The 15,379-nt window shown below is 37.8% G+C and overlaps 2 protein-coding genes across 2 annotated transcripts in view; one reads left to right on the top strand and one right to left on the bottom strand.

The window, feature by feature from the left end:
* FRMD7 (FERM domain containing 7) overlaps nt 1–2,769 on the top strand; it is a 44,444-nt gene extending 41,675 nt beyond the window's left edge. The window contains 2 exon segments of the mRNA XM_065900262.1: nt 14–89; nt 1,690–2,769. Coding sequence (XP_065756334.1) covers nt 14–89; nt 1,690–2,769 — 1,156 coding nt within the window.
* Nucleotides 2,770–6,600: 3,831 nt separating this feature from the next.
* Nucleotides 6,601–15,379, bottom strand: part of STK26 (serine/threonine kinase 26) — a 62,787-nt gene continuing 54,008 nt past the window's right edge. Inside the window, exons 5-12 of the mRNA XM_065900105.1 lie at nt 12,518–12,626; nt 12,275–12,432; nt 11,171–11,356; nt 9,927–10,075; nt 8,792–8,885; nt 8,305–8,367; nt 8,086–8,222; nt 6,601–7,024 (exon numbers count right to left, since the gene is read on the bottom strand). Of these exons, the coding sequence (XP_065756177.1) occupies nt 7,000–7,024; nt 8,086–8,222; nt 8,305–8,367; nt 8,792–8,885; nt 9,927–10,075; nt 11,171–11,356; nt 12,275–12,432; nt 12,518–12,626 (921 nt within the window). The 3' untranslated portion in view covers nt 6,601–6,999. The remainder of the gene's footprint in view (nt 7,025–8,085; nt 8,223–8,304; nt 8,368–8,791; nt 8,886–9,926; nt 10,076–11,170; nt 11,357–12,274; nt 12,433–12,517; nt 12,627–15,379) is intronic.

Genomic DNA, 15,379 nt, shown 5'->3' with positions numbered 1-15,379 from the left:
TTGGGGATTTCAGGAAACATTACCCATCTCAGTACCATGAACGACAGTGCAGGTCCTCACCAGACCTCCTCTATGATGTGTCAAAACAAGTAAGGTTTTTGAAAATTCCTTCTTCTTTATATAAATGTAATACATGCACATTTCAAATGCTTCCAGGAATTAATTCTGCCAGAATCTCCCAGTATGTAAAAAGGTTACTCTGGTCAAGTTGGATTAGCCTCCTGGGGAGGTCTGTCAACTCAGTCTCCAGCCAATAGAAGACCATTGGGTAAACTGGTGTGTGTGCCTTATAGACTGGAAAGATCTGGCACGTCTTTAAATTGCAAGCTGTATTGCTAACATCTTGCAAAATGCAGATCCAAACGAATTTCTATGGCTTTGTATTTTTAAAACTAAAAGCTGCTTTTTTACCTATGAAAATCTTAAGGCTTAGAGGAAGCTATAAGGTCTTGGGTTAAGTTTTTTTTTTAAGTTTTTCTATTTTTAATAAATAAATTTAGGGCTTCCCTGGTGGCGCAGTGGTTGAGAGTCCGCCTGCCGATGCAGGGGACACGGGTTCGTGCCCCGGGCCAGGAAGATCCCACATGCCGCAGAGCGGCTGGGCCCGTGACCCATGGCCGCTGAGCCTGCGCGTCCGGAGCCTGTGCTCCGCAGCGGAAGAGGCCACAACAGTGAGAGGCCCGTGTACCGCAAAAATAAAATTTAAAAAAGTAACTTTAAAAATAAATAAATAAATTTATTTATGGCTGCGTTGGGTCTTCGTTGCTGCACGTGGGCTTTCTCTAGTTGTGGTGCGCGGGCTTCTCATTGCGGTGGCTCCTCTTGTTGCAGAGCACAGGCTCTAGGAGCGCAGGCTTCAGTAGTTGTGTCACGCAGGCTCAGTAGTTGTGGCGCACTGGCTTAGCTGCTCCACAGCATGTGGGATCTCCCCAGACCAGGGCTTGAACCCGTGTCTCCTGCATTGGCAGGCGGATTCTTAACCCCTGCACCACCAGGGAAGTCCCTTGGGTCAAGGTTTTAAAGTACTTTTGCTATGTAATTTTGTTAAGAACAAAGTACTATTCTCCTGGAACTGTGAGATGATGGCTTCATTTGAGTTTTATAGTATGAACCATTGCTCTCCCTTGAAAAAAATTAATTAGAGGTCTCATAAACTCTGTCTTCATTCAAGTCAGAGGCAATTTTTATCTGAAAGGCATCACAGAGGTATAATGCTGGAAGGTACCATCTATTGATTGACCGTCTCATGCCATTTACAGCCCTCCTCCCCACCATTTTACAGAAAATAGGGAGGAGGCTGGAACAGGGAGGTTAGGAGACTTGCCTAAGGTCACACAGCAAGTAAAGGCAGAGCCAGGACCAAAAGACAGAACTCCTAGCTCGTGAATACAGCTACTTAACCATATTGCTTGAAGTACGATGCTGGCTCAAGCAGATAGAGAATGCGGAGGCTGGGAGTGTGATGGTGTTGAGAAAGGAAAGTGTCATGTGTATTTTTCTGCACGTAAATTGGGATGTGGTACAAGTTATTACCTTTTATGTATCTATCTATCAACCCTGGCATAGAACATGGGTTGAAAGGCCTTTGTGAAAAACTACCTTTGAAAATTCAAGGCTGATTTAGATCCCTGCCCCCACCCCAACCAAATGGCTTTTTCCTTCTTTCACCAACATGTTCTTTCTCTCAAGGTGGAAGATTTGAGACTAGCCTATGGCAGTGGGTACTACCGAAATGTGAATGGAGTGCACGCCTCTGAGCCTGTGCTGGACAGCAGGAGGAGAAACTCTGCAGTGGAGGTGACCTTTGCAGCCGAGCTGGAGCATTCCAAACCAGAGGCAGAGCCCACATCATTACATCAGTCCCAGAGCAGTTCCTCGTTCCCTTTTATTTATACAGACCCTGTCTTTACCACCGACCCCGATCCTGACCACTATGAGGAAAAGAGTCCTCTAAGCTCCTTCCAAACAAGCTGTAAGTTTGCTGACAATCACACGAGCACATCTTCTGCCCTTACAAGCAAAGTGAGTCCAGCAAGGCAGCTAACTTACACAGATGTGCCCTATATTCCTTGTACTGGTCAGCAGGTTGATATTATGCCTCCCCAAGTCTTCTTTTATGTGGACAGACCACCCCAGGTGCCCAGACAGTCTCCGATCATGGCAGAGGAAAGGGAAAGGCCAGACAGCTATCTACAGCCTACCGCAATGAAGCCAGCCAAAAGAAGCCCAAGGAACCTCAGAATGAAGAGCTTTCAGCAAGACTTTCAAGAACTCCAAGAAGCTATGGCCCAAACTACTGGCAGGGGCAACCTCAATGTAGATCTAGAAGAGGAAGATCCAAATTTAGAAGATGCATTTGCATGTAACATTCAAGAGCCAACCCCTAAACGGTCCCAGAGCCAATCAGACATGAAAACTATCCGTTTTCCTTTTGGATCAGAATTTAGACCTTTAGGGCCTTGTCCTGCTCTGAGTCGTAAAGCTGACCTGTTTACATATGTGTTTGCAGAGCAGGAGTTTCCAACAGTTTTAGTGGATCAGGGAGCAACAGAAGGGTATGTAGCTAGTGAATCCAGTGATTCTGAATCAGAGATTCTTAAACCAGACTACTACTCTTTGTATGACAAAGGAATAAGTTCACCCACGGCCAGAATCCGCCTGTCTTCTGGTAGCCTACAGCTAGATGAAGAAGATGAAGATGTCTCTTTCAATACATCAAGTGCTGAAGATACGACTTTGTGAAAACCATGTAATTACTTTTTAGCTTAAAACGTGAACCCTATGAACATTTCCAGGCCAATTCCATGTTACTAACTTAGGTGAAACATAAGGAACCTTCTGCAAAAACCACTTTCTTTGTTACTATGCATTGGTATTAAGGGACTCTTCTAAGATTAGGCACTTAGCTTATGAAAGATCCAGCTCTGCCCCGTTCCTCAAGCCTCACTCTTCTATTCCCTCTGAATCATTCTGGAACATGCCCTTTCCTCACCAGCCCCATAGCAGAGTGAGGTGGGTATTTGTCATCTCCATTATACATTTCCCCGAAGAGACATTATAAACGAAGGTCAGGCTCTTCAACACTGAAGAACAGTGACAGTATGGATTGACCTATAGAATTGGGTTCTGATATCATTTAGCGATTTAGTAGACTGTGAGTGTGTTGGTCATGTTGTTCTTAAACAATACTACAACTAAAGGTTTCAGTCCTCATTATTCGTGTGGGACCCAGTAAAAATGGCCCTGTTTTATGTTAAAGACTTCAATTTTTTTTTTTTTTTTTTTTTGCGGTACGTGGGCCTCTCACTATTGTGGCCTCTCCCGTTGCAGAGCACAGGCTCAGCGGCCACGGCTCACGGGCCCAGCTGCTCCGCGGCATATGGGATCTTCCCGGACCGGGGCACGAACCTGCATCCCCTGCAATGGCAGGCGGACTCTCAACCATGGCGCCACCAGGGAAGCCCCAAAGACTTCAATTTTTATAACATATGTTAGGGGGAGCATGGCTCTCCTATATTTCAGGAACAAGAAGGAACGTAGATCCTCTCAACAGAACACAAGTTTATAATTAATCTAGGACTTGGCAGAATTCTAAACCTCAGGAATTCAGGAATTGATCAATTTCTAAAGCCAGACATCTGCCTGATGGGGATAATATGATGTTTGACTTATTCTCTATTCTTAACTAGCTGTAATATGTAGTGAAAGATAAAAGTTAACATGTTGGTCTGTTTATGTAATCTCTCCTGCAAGCATTTTTTTTTTGCCATATCTTGTTGTGTGCATGTAGGCAAGGAAATGAGATGAACAGCATTTTAATAAAGAGTGACGGAAACCCATTTATTTGAAAATTAAGTTGTAAGTATGAACTTCATTTTGTTTCAGTCAGTTTCAGAAGTAATTGGCTCTAGCCTACAATTAAGGGAAGGGACATTTAGAGAACAAGGAAATGGAGGGAAGCAGGTAAAAATGTACAGTCAGGGATGGAGAAGTGGTAGAATTGGGGTAGCTGAAAAAAAAAGGATAGTACTCCAGGCTGAGTTAATGAACCAAAATTCTATTCTTTTTTTTTTTTCAAAATTCTATTCTTGGCCGATTCAAAATTTTTCTATTATTTCCCTTGGAAGGTATAGCATTCTATTTGAGAACTTTATTTTCTTTATTGATTTTAATGGTAAGTAAAACATATTTACAAGATAATGTTAGGTAGTGACTTCAAAGAAATGATGCAATCATGTAAGCAAGCTATTTTTATATATGACTGAATGGAGAAAAGATGGATGGAATAGTTTCCTTACTCTCCTAGTCCTTACACCACAAAAATCCCTTTGAATATACCTCACTCTACCTCTTTCCAACATGCTAGCACTTTCCTTCCTGCTCCTGGAATCGAATCCGGTAACTCACAAGTCTAGAATAGCTATTTAATAATAAGAAAATATTGAAACCCAATCACCTATATATTAATCCTATAGATACTCAAAGCTATATTAAGTTCATCTTTGACCTTTTCTCTAGGAAAAACTCAAATTCTTTTAGGATTATATGCTATTTCTCATCTCAGTTTCTAGAAATCTTTGTGAAATTTGTTTCCCCCAGAGAAATAGAGCGTTCAAATCTGTATAAAATTTCCTAATAAAACTGTAACTAGGGTGACCATAAAGTTTATTGTATAACCTAGGAAGGACATTTTTTTGAGTGAAAGAGGACTCTATTAATAATTTTGTCAGGACAGGAGGCAGAAATCAGGACATATTCACTGGAGCTATAATCAATGTTTAATAAAATGTGAAGAATACCTTCTAGTTTCCAATGGAAACACTGGTGTAAAAGTTCCAACAATAAATGAAAGGGGACGGGAGAAATGATTTGAAACAATTAAAATACCACACCATACCCCCACCTCAAGAAAACTAACACTGGGGACCAGGAAATTTAAATATTTATTTTTAACCCCCCCCCCAAAACACTGAAGTATGCTTACCCAGAAACAGTTTACAGGACTAATAACTATAATGAATAAGCAATACAATTTTCTATCCATGGTGCAGCTGTGCTGTACAGTTTCAAATAATCAATTTAAAAATTTGTTGCTTTTATTTTTACAAAAATATTCATTTGATACATGATATGAGCTGCAAAATTACCACCAGACCTCTACAAATTATAAACTGTAATTGAGTTTCAGTTACATAGCAGGTGAAAAATTTAACTGAACTATTACTTCAAAATACAATGTGTTAAAAGTAATTATTACAGTATAGGCACCAATGAAAAAATCTTCTTGGCATATGACACAAAAACAACTTATTCAAGTGTCTGTATTATTACAAAAAAGGAAGAGGTAATGGCCGCTTTGACTAAAAACTGTATTCTTCACTTGAAGAAAATCTTTCTTCTAATATTTGGCAATTATTCAGGTTTATTAAAATGACTTTTGTGCAAAAACCAAATTGTTCAGACCCAAACAATAAAACATTAACTATCAAAACTAATTAATATCAATGATTCTACAACTACTGAAATACAGCCCCACTTCAGAACTTAGGCAGGCATAATATATATACTGGGCTTAAAAGAAAAAGGTATTACCCATGTAACAGTACCATAAATATAACTGAAAATTAACTGTACAGTCTAACTTACCTTTGTACAGACAGAAATCATCCTGTACTATGGTTATTTTCATATGAACTAGAAAACGCTTATTTAAATACCCTTTCAAAAATGAACAAATGATGTTTATGTATTGGATAGTTATGAGGAAAAAAATGTATAAATAGTTTATAGGACATTTTATGACCATGACAAAAATATGCTGGTGTAAATTATATTCATACCTGTTGATCAGGTATTTATAATCACATGATAATCAGCTTCTTTTAAGCTCCCCAAATCCAAGCATATAATATGCGATTTGAGTTGATTTTAAAAATGAATTAAAAACGAATTCTTCCGGTATTACCAAAAATCCATCCTTGGCTAATTAGTACTGCTTTAACTTTCCAACCATGTTAAATAAGGGTCAATTGTGTCTTCTATAAGAGAAAGTAAATACTGCACACCAAGAGGTACCTCTGTTGCTACATGTTGCCTCTAAATGTTTCAAACGCAGGGCTCTCAGATGTGATCATCATTGAGCTGCCTGGAATATCATACCCACTTGGGAGAAGAGTCAATAATTTTCCAGGTTTCATTTCTAAGAGCTTATTAAAAACTTCTGCTTTGGGCTTCCCTGGTGGCGCGGTGGTTGAGAATCTGCCTGCTAATGCAGGGGACACGGGTTCGAGCCCTGGTCTGGGAAGATCCCACATGCCGCGGAGCAACTAGGCCCGTGAGCCACAACTACTGAGCCTGCGCGTCTGGAGCCTGTGCTCCGCAACAAGAGAGGCCGCGATAGTGAGAGGCCCGCGCACCGCGATGAAGAGCGGCCCCCGCTTGCCACAACTAGAGAAAGCCCTCACGCAGAAACTAAGATCCAACACAGCCAAAAATAAATTAAAAAAAAAACCTTCTGCTTTAAGAACGTGTGACTTGTTTCCGCCTCCCCACCAGTAGTCATTTTTAGAATATGCTTGTGTTTAAAAAAAAAAAAAAAGCTTTTTGAGGCTTGATGATTACAAAAGTTGAATATTTAGGATGACTTTGAAAGAGCTGTATGTTTCATAACTGTACAGTTAACTAAAGATCAAAACATGAAAGGTATTCATTCTAGTAACTTAAGTAATAATGATACCTAAAAGCAAAACTGCATCTCAACATTTACTAGAATACAGGTGAAACTATAGTATTAAAAGTTATTCCTTACAAAATAATCTCTTTAAAATATAAAATGATAAACACCATCACAAAATAGTTGAATAGCTTCTTCCAAATCTTCAATGTCGCAAAGATCCAAAAGGCACGTGGAGCTCATGAGTTAAGCATTGTTAAGCTTGAAGTAGCTTTGGTGGGTTTCTCTGGGTCCATATGAAATAGAAGCCACTAACAAGGAGTTTCTTAGGGGGATTCATCTGCTGAACACCTATAAAATTAAGAAAAACTTAAATTGATATACAACTATGCATGTGTCTATTTTACATCTGTATGAACTCTGCAATGAAAGAATTGATTCAGCAAACAAAAATTGTATTGCGTCTCATCATGTAAACGTTAAAATGTAAAGCAGTTCAAAAATCCCTTCTGCGTCTGATTTTACAACTTCCAATTGATTTGTTTGCAAATTGGAAAAGAGGGGAGGTTTCCACTAAAAACTAAGGGATTTTAAGAGGGGCTTTAGCTGATGAGTATAAATAGGCTTTATCAGCCAGAAAGATCTAGGAGATTATGTGTTTTACAGGCTGTATGGTTTGTTCCAACTTGATCCCAGCAGCATCACAAATACAAAGGAATATAAAGATGCACTGAGAAGCAATATAATGGGATTAAGGCTAAGATTAGTAGTGCTTTTTACAACTTGCTTGAGCTAAGGAGTTGTGTTTGTATATGCATACAAAAGTCTTGTTTTTAAAGGGAATTTAAAAATTAAATGTAAGAACTTTATTGAATGTGAACAAAGCTAAAGCAACAGTTCAAGAGGCAGTATAGAAACTAAAATCAAACATAAGAACCTTTTAGAGTCTTCATTTGAGTTTCTCTACCTAAAATCCTTAACTTTTCTTATGGGGGTTAAACTTAATGAACTTTAGCACTGAAACAATGTGAACAGCAGTGTGATAAGAGTAGTGGCAAGAATGAAAGCATTCCTCAATGGTATTTACAAGGGTCCAAATAAGAATATGTCCCCTGACCTTTTGTCTGTACTCCTACTAACAGGGAGAGGGGAAAAAAAAAAAAAAAAAAAAAGCCAGGCCATTTCGTTCAGTGGAAAACTACCTTGTAATGCCCGAAGATAATAATTCCAAAAGCTAATGTTTAAGATGGGCAACAAACAAAGAGTTTTCAAGCATATGACTATTAAGAATTGACTTTGTTAGGAATAAACAGAATGACTCAATCAAGTAGGTAATTATATTATCGCATCATAAATGAACATGCAATAGAAAATGTCAAAATAGTTTTTTTAAAATGACATTTCAAGCTTACTTTTGAAACTTTTCAATTAATTTCTTCACCATTTTATCTGTGATGCCAGGACAGGCAGTTTCAGCCACAGCAATACTTTTCTCCAGTTCTTCGATTGCCTGATTCCTGCTAGCATTATTCTCATCCTGCTGTTTAAGCTGAGAAAGATCAATAGCTATAACATTTAAAATTATTATACTTCTTAAAATAGATATCCAAAGCTAATGAATCTGTACTTACTTCAGCAAATGCAGGTGTGATTATCATAGACAAACAGCTCAGGGTTTGTACAAGATCTTGCTCCTTTGAACAAACATTACAGATTATACACATGACATTAAAATAATCATTCATGTGCATTCATCGGAATCCTCCTCCCAAAAGACCCAATACGGGGCAAGTTTCCATGCTTTCTTCCCATCACTAATTCCCATCCGTCATCCATAAGTTCTCTAACTTAGAGGATTACAACTGATATACACGATTCCAATGGGTTTAGATATCTCTAGGTAAAATGCATTTTAAAACATACCAATCGCCACTTAAATGACTTCTATGACCTTTCCTTAATTAGCTCAAAACGAATGGCAAATGAAACCTACTATGGACACAGTGAGGTAGATGAGCGTTTAGGGGTATTAAATTCTAACAATTTTTGGCCATCATACTCTCACTATATAGTTTGAAAAAGTCTACCAAGAGGAAGTGATCATCTCCATATACATACTGCCCCATTCTGTAGTTTCTTTGGATCGGGCTTCTTTCGCACGGTGGTAAAGCTCCATTCAGGATGAGTATTATTTTCCCTGCTGGTGGATTCCCTAAAGAGATTGCCAAAGATACTTCTGTAAGTTCCTAAATGATACAGCTTGGTGAAAATACCTAATCAACGCAGCCAGACTCCGAACGGAGAATTGTCCCGATGTATAAAAAATCATTTGATCTCAGTTTCAAATCGACACTGCTTTTTACTGAAGAATAGCAATGGTTCTCAACTCTAAGTGTGTACCAGAATCACACGTGAAGGTCTCTTACTATATATAAAGCCCTGCCCCAACCCCTTCCCACTGACTAGATCAGGATCTCCTGTAGCGTGGCTTGTGATTTTTTTTTTAATTTTTATTTTATATTGCAGTATAGTTGATTTACATTTTTGAAAGGCTCCATGGGTGACTCTCATTGGGCAGCTAAGGCCAACAACCATTAGAACAGAGTAAAAACAACTATCCTGGTATTTTTCAGACCTTTTAAAAGTTGGGCAATTTCTCATAAATGCAAGTAGTATATCTAAAGAAATTTGGTGTTGCCTTTGTGTCAATTCAGCTAACGAAGGAGTAAATTAAATTATGGACTTAGAGGTTAAAATGTTAGTATAAATGCTGCAGTTAAGAAACAATGCAACTTTTTAGGGTGTACAAATGAGATATAAATGAATATTTCAATGTCCCGGTCTGATCACGGTTTGGTACATGGCCAAGAGCTGGGAAACGTTAGTTCTCCAGAGGGATTTTGCAGGTTGCCATCAAAGTAAGAGAAGACATTGCTCCTCATCACTTTGGGCAAACTAGTAAAACACCTTAAATCGAATCTTGTTCCAAAATTTTGTAATATACTCAAGTATCCACTAGGGGTTAGACCGAGGCCATTCAAAACTAAAGCAATTCACTTCTAAGAAAAAAAACGTGTTTCCAAATTCATTGTACTTCACAGACGGTGATTTTAAAAGATTTTCACAGTTTCTAAAGTCAGACTTTAGAATAAGGTTTATATTTTATGCTAGAGAAAGCATATTGGATCACAGTTAAAATATATGCAATATTAAAATGGGCTATCTACATCAAAATTAAATAATTGGTACATACGAATCAGAGCCCTCAGAATCAGATTCGTCATCACTGTGTCCTTCTGCCTTCCATCTCTTAAATCGATCTATCAGTTCAGTCAGATAAGAAGTCTTCTTTGAATTTTTTACAATGAATTTATGTTTCAGAAGCTCTTTAGCTGTAGGACGCTAAGGAACAAAAAAGAAAGGACGCATGAGTATTTCTAGGCTCTTTTGATTGCAAGGAGTGATAAGAAATCACTTCAGCTATTAAGCCGAAAGGTGTAAAAGTATGTCTGCAGATATGAGGATAACTAAAATGCCACAGGACAATAGCTAATTCTATTTTTGAAGTGGCTCAAGGCAACCAAAATAAATTCACTATTTTGGTACCAATTTGCTAAAGCCCAATGGGCAAAAGGTGGCCTACCTACTAGCAACAGGCAGCAGGGCTTTCTTAAAAGCAGAGAAACACATGGCAGGACTTTGATAATTAAGTAAAAATTTAAAAACGTTTCAAAATAGTGCTTTAAAATACTTTTATTATATTTACTGTAAATTGGAAAAAAGGGTGAAAACTAGCAAGGCTGTAACTTTGTTAATTATCTGTACATATCATATGACCCCCTTCTTCATCACACATTAATTCATATCGCATCTAAATACAAACACCAGGTGCTGTGGGGGATACTTTTCCCCCTAGTATTTTATTACTATGAGAATATCCATTAGCAACTTAAACATTGTCACATCAAATTCAGTTCCTGTATATTTCTAGTTTCTCGAAGTCATCGGGCAGTTTTATTTTCAAAACAGTAGAACAACTGTAATCAACTTTGCCAAGTAAATGAATGGAGCTCATTAGACTTCAGGAAACGTATACAACTTCGTGTTGGAATTTCTGAACATTAAATAAAAAATAGTGAAACGCAAACAACTTTTCATGAAAAATGAAAACACACTTGAATAAAAATCATTGTGACTAGTTATACATATACTTTCATAATGATACCCTAGAAAATGAACTTTATTTCCCCCTGAAATAGGAAATGATCAACAGAATAAAGAAGCAGCTAGGGACCATAGAAAAAAGAGAAAAAGATGCAGGGGAAGGAGAGAAGGAACTACGGATCTTGTCAACAACTGAACGAAATTAGCAACACAGAGGGAAGAATCACGTTCCTGATGGATCTTAGACAGTTTTCACAGGCACTGTTGAACAAACCACACTGGCTCTATGTAGATCTGATCATAGAAAATAGTAGTCATAGCATATATACTCACAAATGATGGATCTTTGTTCAGGCAAGCATCAATAAACTCCTTAAAGGATTTAGTAAAGTCTCCGACAAGAGTTGGAGGATTGTTTTTTGGAATAAGAAACAGAACTCTCATAGGATGCATATCGGAGTTAGGTGGCTCTCCCTTGGCTAGTTCAATAGCAGTAATTCCCAGTGACCAAATGTCAGCCTAAGGTAAGGAGGAAAGAACAATTACCTTGAAATTCCATTCCAACATAATGCCACAAAATAACCTGTGGAGTCTAATGGTCATACAATATGAAAGTGTCTCAAGAAATGTGATGTTAATAAATTTTTATTAATGTAATTCATTTATTTAAAAAAATGATCAAATACTCTACTTTGTGCCAGGTACTGTATTCTAGGCACTGAGGACTCAGGTGGTGACCAAACCAGACAAAATCCCTGCTCTCAAGGGGCTTATGTTCTAGTAGAAGAGACAGATAAATAAATAAATAATAGGATGTCAGATGGTGCTAAGTTCTGTGAAGAAAATAGTAAATCAGGATAAGGGAATAATGAATAAGGTAAAAGGGCTGCAAATTTACACAGGATGGCCAGGGAAGACTGTTCTGTGTAGGTAATGTTTAAGCAGAGACCTAATTGGGAGAAAGGCTATTCCAGATAGAGGGAGAGGCAAGTGCAAAGGTCCTGAGGCTAGAGGGGACTTGCTGTGTTTATGGACCAGCAATGAGGCCACTGTGGCTGAAGCAGATAGAAAATAGAGGGCCAATACAAATTAATTTTTTAAAAAATGGAAGTGAAGAGAGATCAAAAAAAAAGAAAATAGAGGAGAGTGATAAGAGATGAGCCAGAGGTAGACAAGGGCCAGACTGTAGAGAGACACATATGTGATAGTAAGAACTTTGGATTGTATTCCAAGTAGGATGAAAGGCCACTGAAGGGAAGAAGGTCCAAATATTACCAGCAACAAGGGAACGTATGATTTACCAGCAACAACTGACATGACTCTAGCTTTAGGAATACTTTAAAAGGAAGGAGTATTAAGGCAGTTTATTAAATAGGATAGTACGCTACATAAAACTTAATATTAAAAACAAAATAGTTTGTACAGGTAACACTTTACTTTTGAGTCATAAGCTGACTGCTGGATAACTTCAGGAGCCATCCAAAATGGTGTTCCCACAAAGGTATTTCTTTTAATTTGTGTATCTGTCAGTTGGCCAGCAACTCCAAAGTCAGCAAGTTTCACATCTCCTTGTTCTGAGAGCAAGACATTGGCAGCTAGGAGGGAAAAAGAGATGAAAAAACCCTCAGCTTCCTCAAAATGCATCTGTTTTTCTCAGGTTCACATTAGACTTCTGTATACCTTTTATGTCTCGGTGAATTTTCTTTTCTGAATGCAGGTAGTCCAGACCTTTCAAAATTTCCTTTAGCATGGTAGCGATCTGGAACTCATCAAATGGACCAGCTCTCAGCTTAGGGGGAAAAACACATACATACATATACATGTAAAAGTTTGGAACAATGAAGTTCGAACTTGACATTCTCTTTGAAATAAGAGAATCGCTTAGATATATGAAGCAGTTCTGTTTATTAAACCAATATTTAAACAAATGAGAAAAATTTAAAAGGTGAGGAAAGTTAAGTCAAAGGGCAGAAAGGGTTTTTTAATGACTAAGTTTAATCTTGAAAGATAGTACAACCTATATACTAGCTCCAAATCCTAAGGTTCTTAAATATTTACATCAAAGATCTAAGAAACATGCTTAAATAATGACAGAACTAGATTTCTTTTTCTCAGATAGGAAAAAAGAAATCAGCTACTTAAATTTTGGCATTTGCTGTTTAAAACTTATTAAATATTTACACCGAACTGATTTTTAGATCAGACGGTCCATAAGATTTTTGCAGCAACCAAATTTGATCATATAGGTCAGCTGTAGCACAGTTCTTAGCATTTGTGTATTTCAAAAACATTGTAAAGCATAGAGCCTTTTTTGAGACTCAGATTTAAATTTTAGCTAGGAATATAATAATTAAACTATTCAGACTTTCATTGTAAAAAATATCAAATTATGGAGGGATACGTTTTTTCAAATAAATGTAACACATTTCCCTGTACTAAAGCCAGTAGTTTTAACTGCAATACAAGGAAAGCAATGATTAGGTTTCAGGAGAATTTGTAATGGAATATCTGAAAATCTCTCCTTAAAATAAATGGTTATTTTAAAATTCTGGTACCTCATAAAGCACAAACAGTGGACTGTACAATATTATTACAGGAAAGGGTGGGAATCTAAAGTCAGAGCTGAGGTAGAGTTCTGTTTGCTGGAAGGAGGGAAGAGGTGGTGAAAATCAAATATTGCCCACTATGCCTCACACTGGGAGGGATTCACAGCTCTTTGGCACCTTCTGTATTTCATCTTTCATGAATGCCATATTTATTCTGAATAAAGGGCACTTTCATGTTGAAATTTAACAGCTTAAAATAAAAACCACACTTCGGTCTCACCATTTAATATTAACTATGCTCTGGATATATAGTATACTCCAGGGATGTTCATAGTTCAATAGGTGCCTTTCCCAAGTAACATTATCTGTTTACTTTCAAATATATCAACTTCCACCCCAAAAGTTTCTTTTTAAACAGCAGTGATTAAAGTCATCTAAAAGGTGAAAATGGCATACTATTTTACTGATTGCTGGCAATGAAATTCTGAGGTACTACCAAATAAGTTAAAGATAAATGTCATACTACTTAAGATTAGTACTTAGTATCACTGATTATAAAATGTTGACAGGGCCAGAGGAGGTATACCCTCAGTCACTTAGGAAATTGGGCAAGGTCCATATAAAAGATACTAGCTATCATTCTGAAGGATTTCTAAAAGTGCCCTGGATAATACAGAATTTTAAAAATATATTTAAGTAAAAACAAACAGAAAAGTGGTTGCTTATCTGGTATACTTAGGTCCAGTTTAAAATTCAGTAAAAGTAAAATCTCACTTAACTGGGTACCGGAGGGGGATGGTAGGGGCGCCTGGGTGGCAGGGAAATGGGAATGGGGTGGTGGTAGAGCTGCGTTTTTCTTGTTCACTATCAGACAGAAAACTGTCCCAAACCTTGTGGTGAAAATGTTTCCTTAGCCCTGATGATAATGATCAGAAAAGGAGAAATAAGGGAGTTGGAAAGAGAAGGAAGGTAAAGTAGATGGAACACAGATTGCTTTTTAAAAAATTTCCAATGCAACCTTGGGAGAGATGACACAAGATCTTGGTCCACTGTCCCTGGAGCGCACAACTGAGCTTCTCTCCAAAGACTGAAGACCATATCATGTCTCTAATAGCTAACACTTCTGCCCCCAGGGCAGTGTACTGGCCTTGTGTGATTTGCCTCTGTTGTCAACTGAGGATATTCAAGAGAGGGACATTTTCCCTTTCAGAGACTATCTACTTGTGGGCTTGGGGGTGTTCCTCATACTCTTTTGACTTCCAGCCAGTCCCTAATGCACCATGTTTTGTTATGCTTTCTCTTACAGTTAGCATATTGTTTCCAACTTTTCCCCTTGGTGCTCATGTTTTATTCTCTTAACCTTATTATATGTGTTTTTGTTGTAAGTCACTGCAATTCTATTTGGAAAGAAGTAAGGTATAATCAATTCAATAAAATAATGTACAGTATGCTCAAAGTCTGTTCACATACAACTAATTATTTTTGTTAGAATGGGAGGGAATCTTGAGGTATACACTATATAATGTTGACATCAATACTGGTCATAATCATGTTCCATTAGTCAGTCACCAGTTTAAGGGATGAACACTCTACCCAGCATCCCTCCTGATTTCTCTTGTCCCTGGTAGCAGTGCCCTCCTCTAAGCCTGATCCTTTCTTAGATTCCCCCAAATGATAGCATTCATTTGTACAGGACTATATATGAAGAAGAAGTAGCACATTTTCTCATCACTTGCTCTGCCTACAAAGTCCAGTCAAATGAGGTTTATAATTAAATCACAATATCATTAAGCGTTAGGGCTAGGAAAACAGAGTTAGAGAGATTACTCATCTAATTTCTTCATTGAACATTTGAGGCACAGGTTAAATGGCTTGCCCAGTATTAGCCAGCTAGTCAATGGCAGAACCAGGACTAGGATCTAGGTCTCTTGATTTTAAGAACATTTTAAGTTCATTGAATTTATGCTAATAGGTATTTGTTGTATTTAGGTGGAGA

Source organism: Phocoena phocoena, chromosome X (genome assembly GCF_963924675.1).
Source record: "Phocoena phocoena chromosome X, mPhoPho1.1, whole genome shotgun sequence".
Taxonomy (NCBI): domain Eukaryota; kingdom Metazoa; phylum Chordata; class Mammalia; order Artiodactyla; family Phocoenidae; genus Phocoena; species Phocoena phocoena.
The sequence above is the reverse complement of the archived record's forward strand: the minus strand, read 5'-3'. Positions and strand labels throughout refer to the sequence as shown.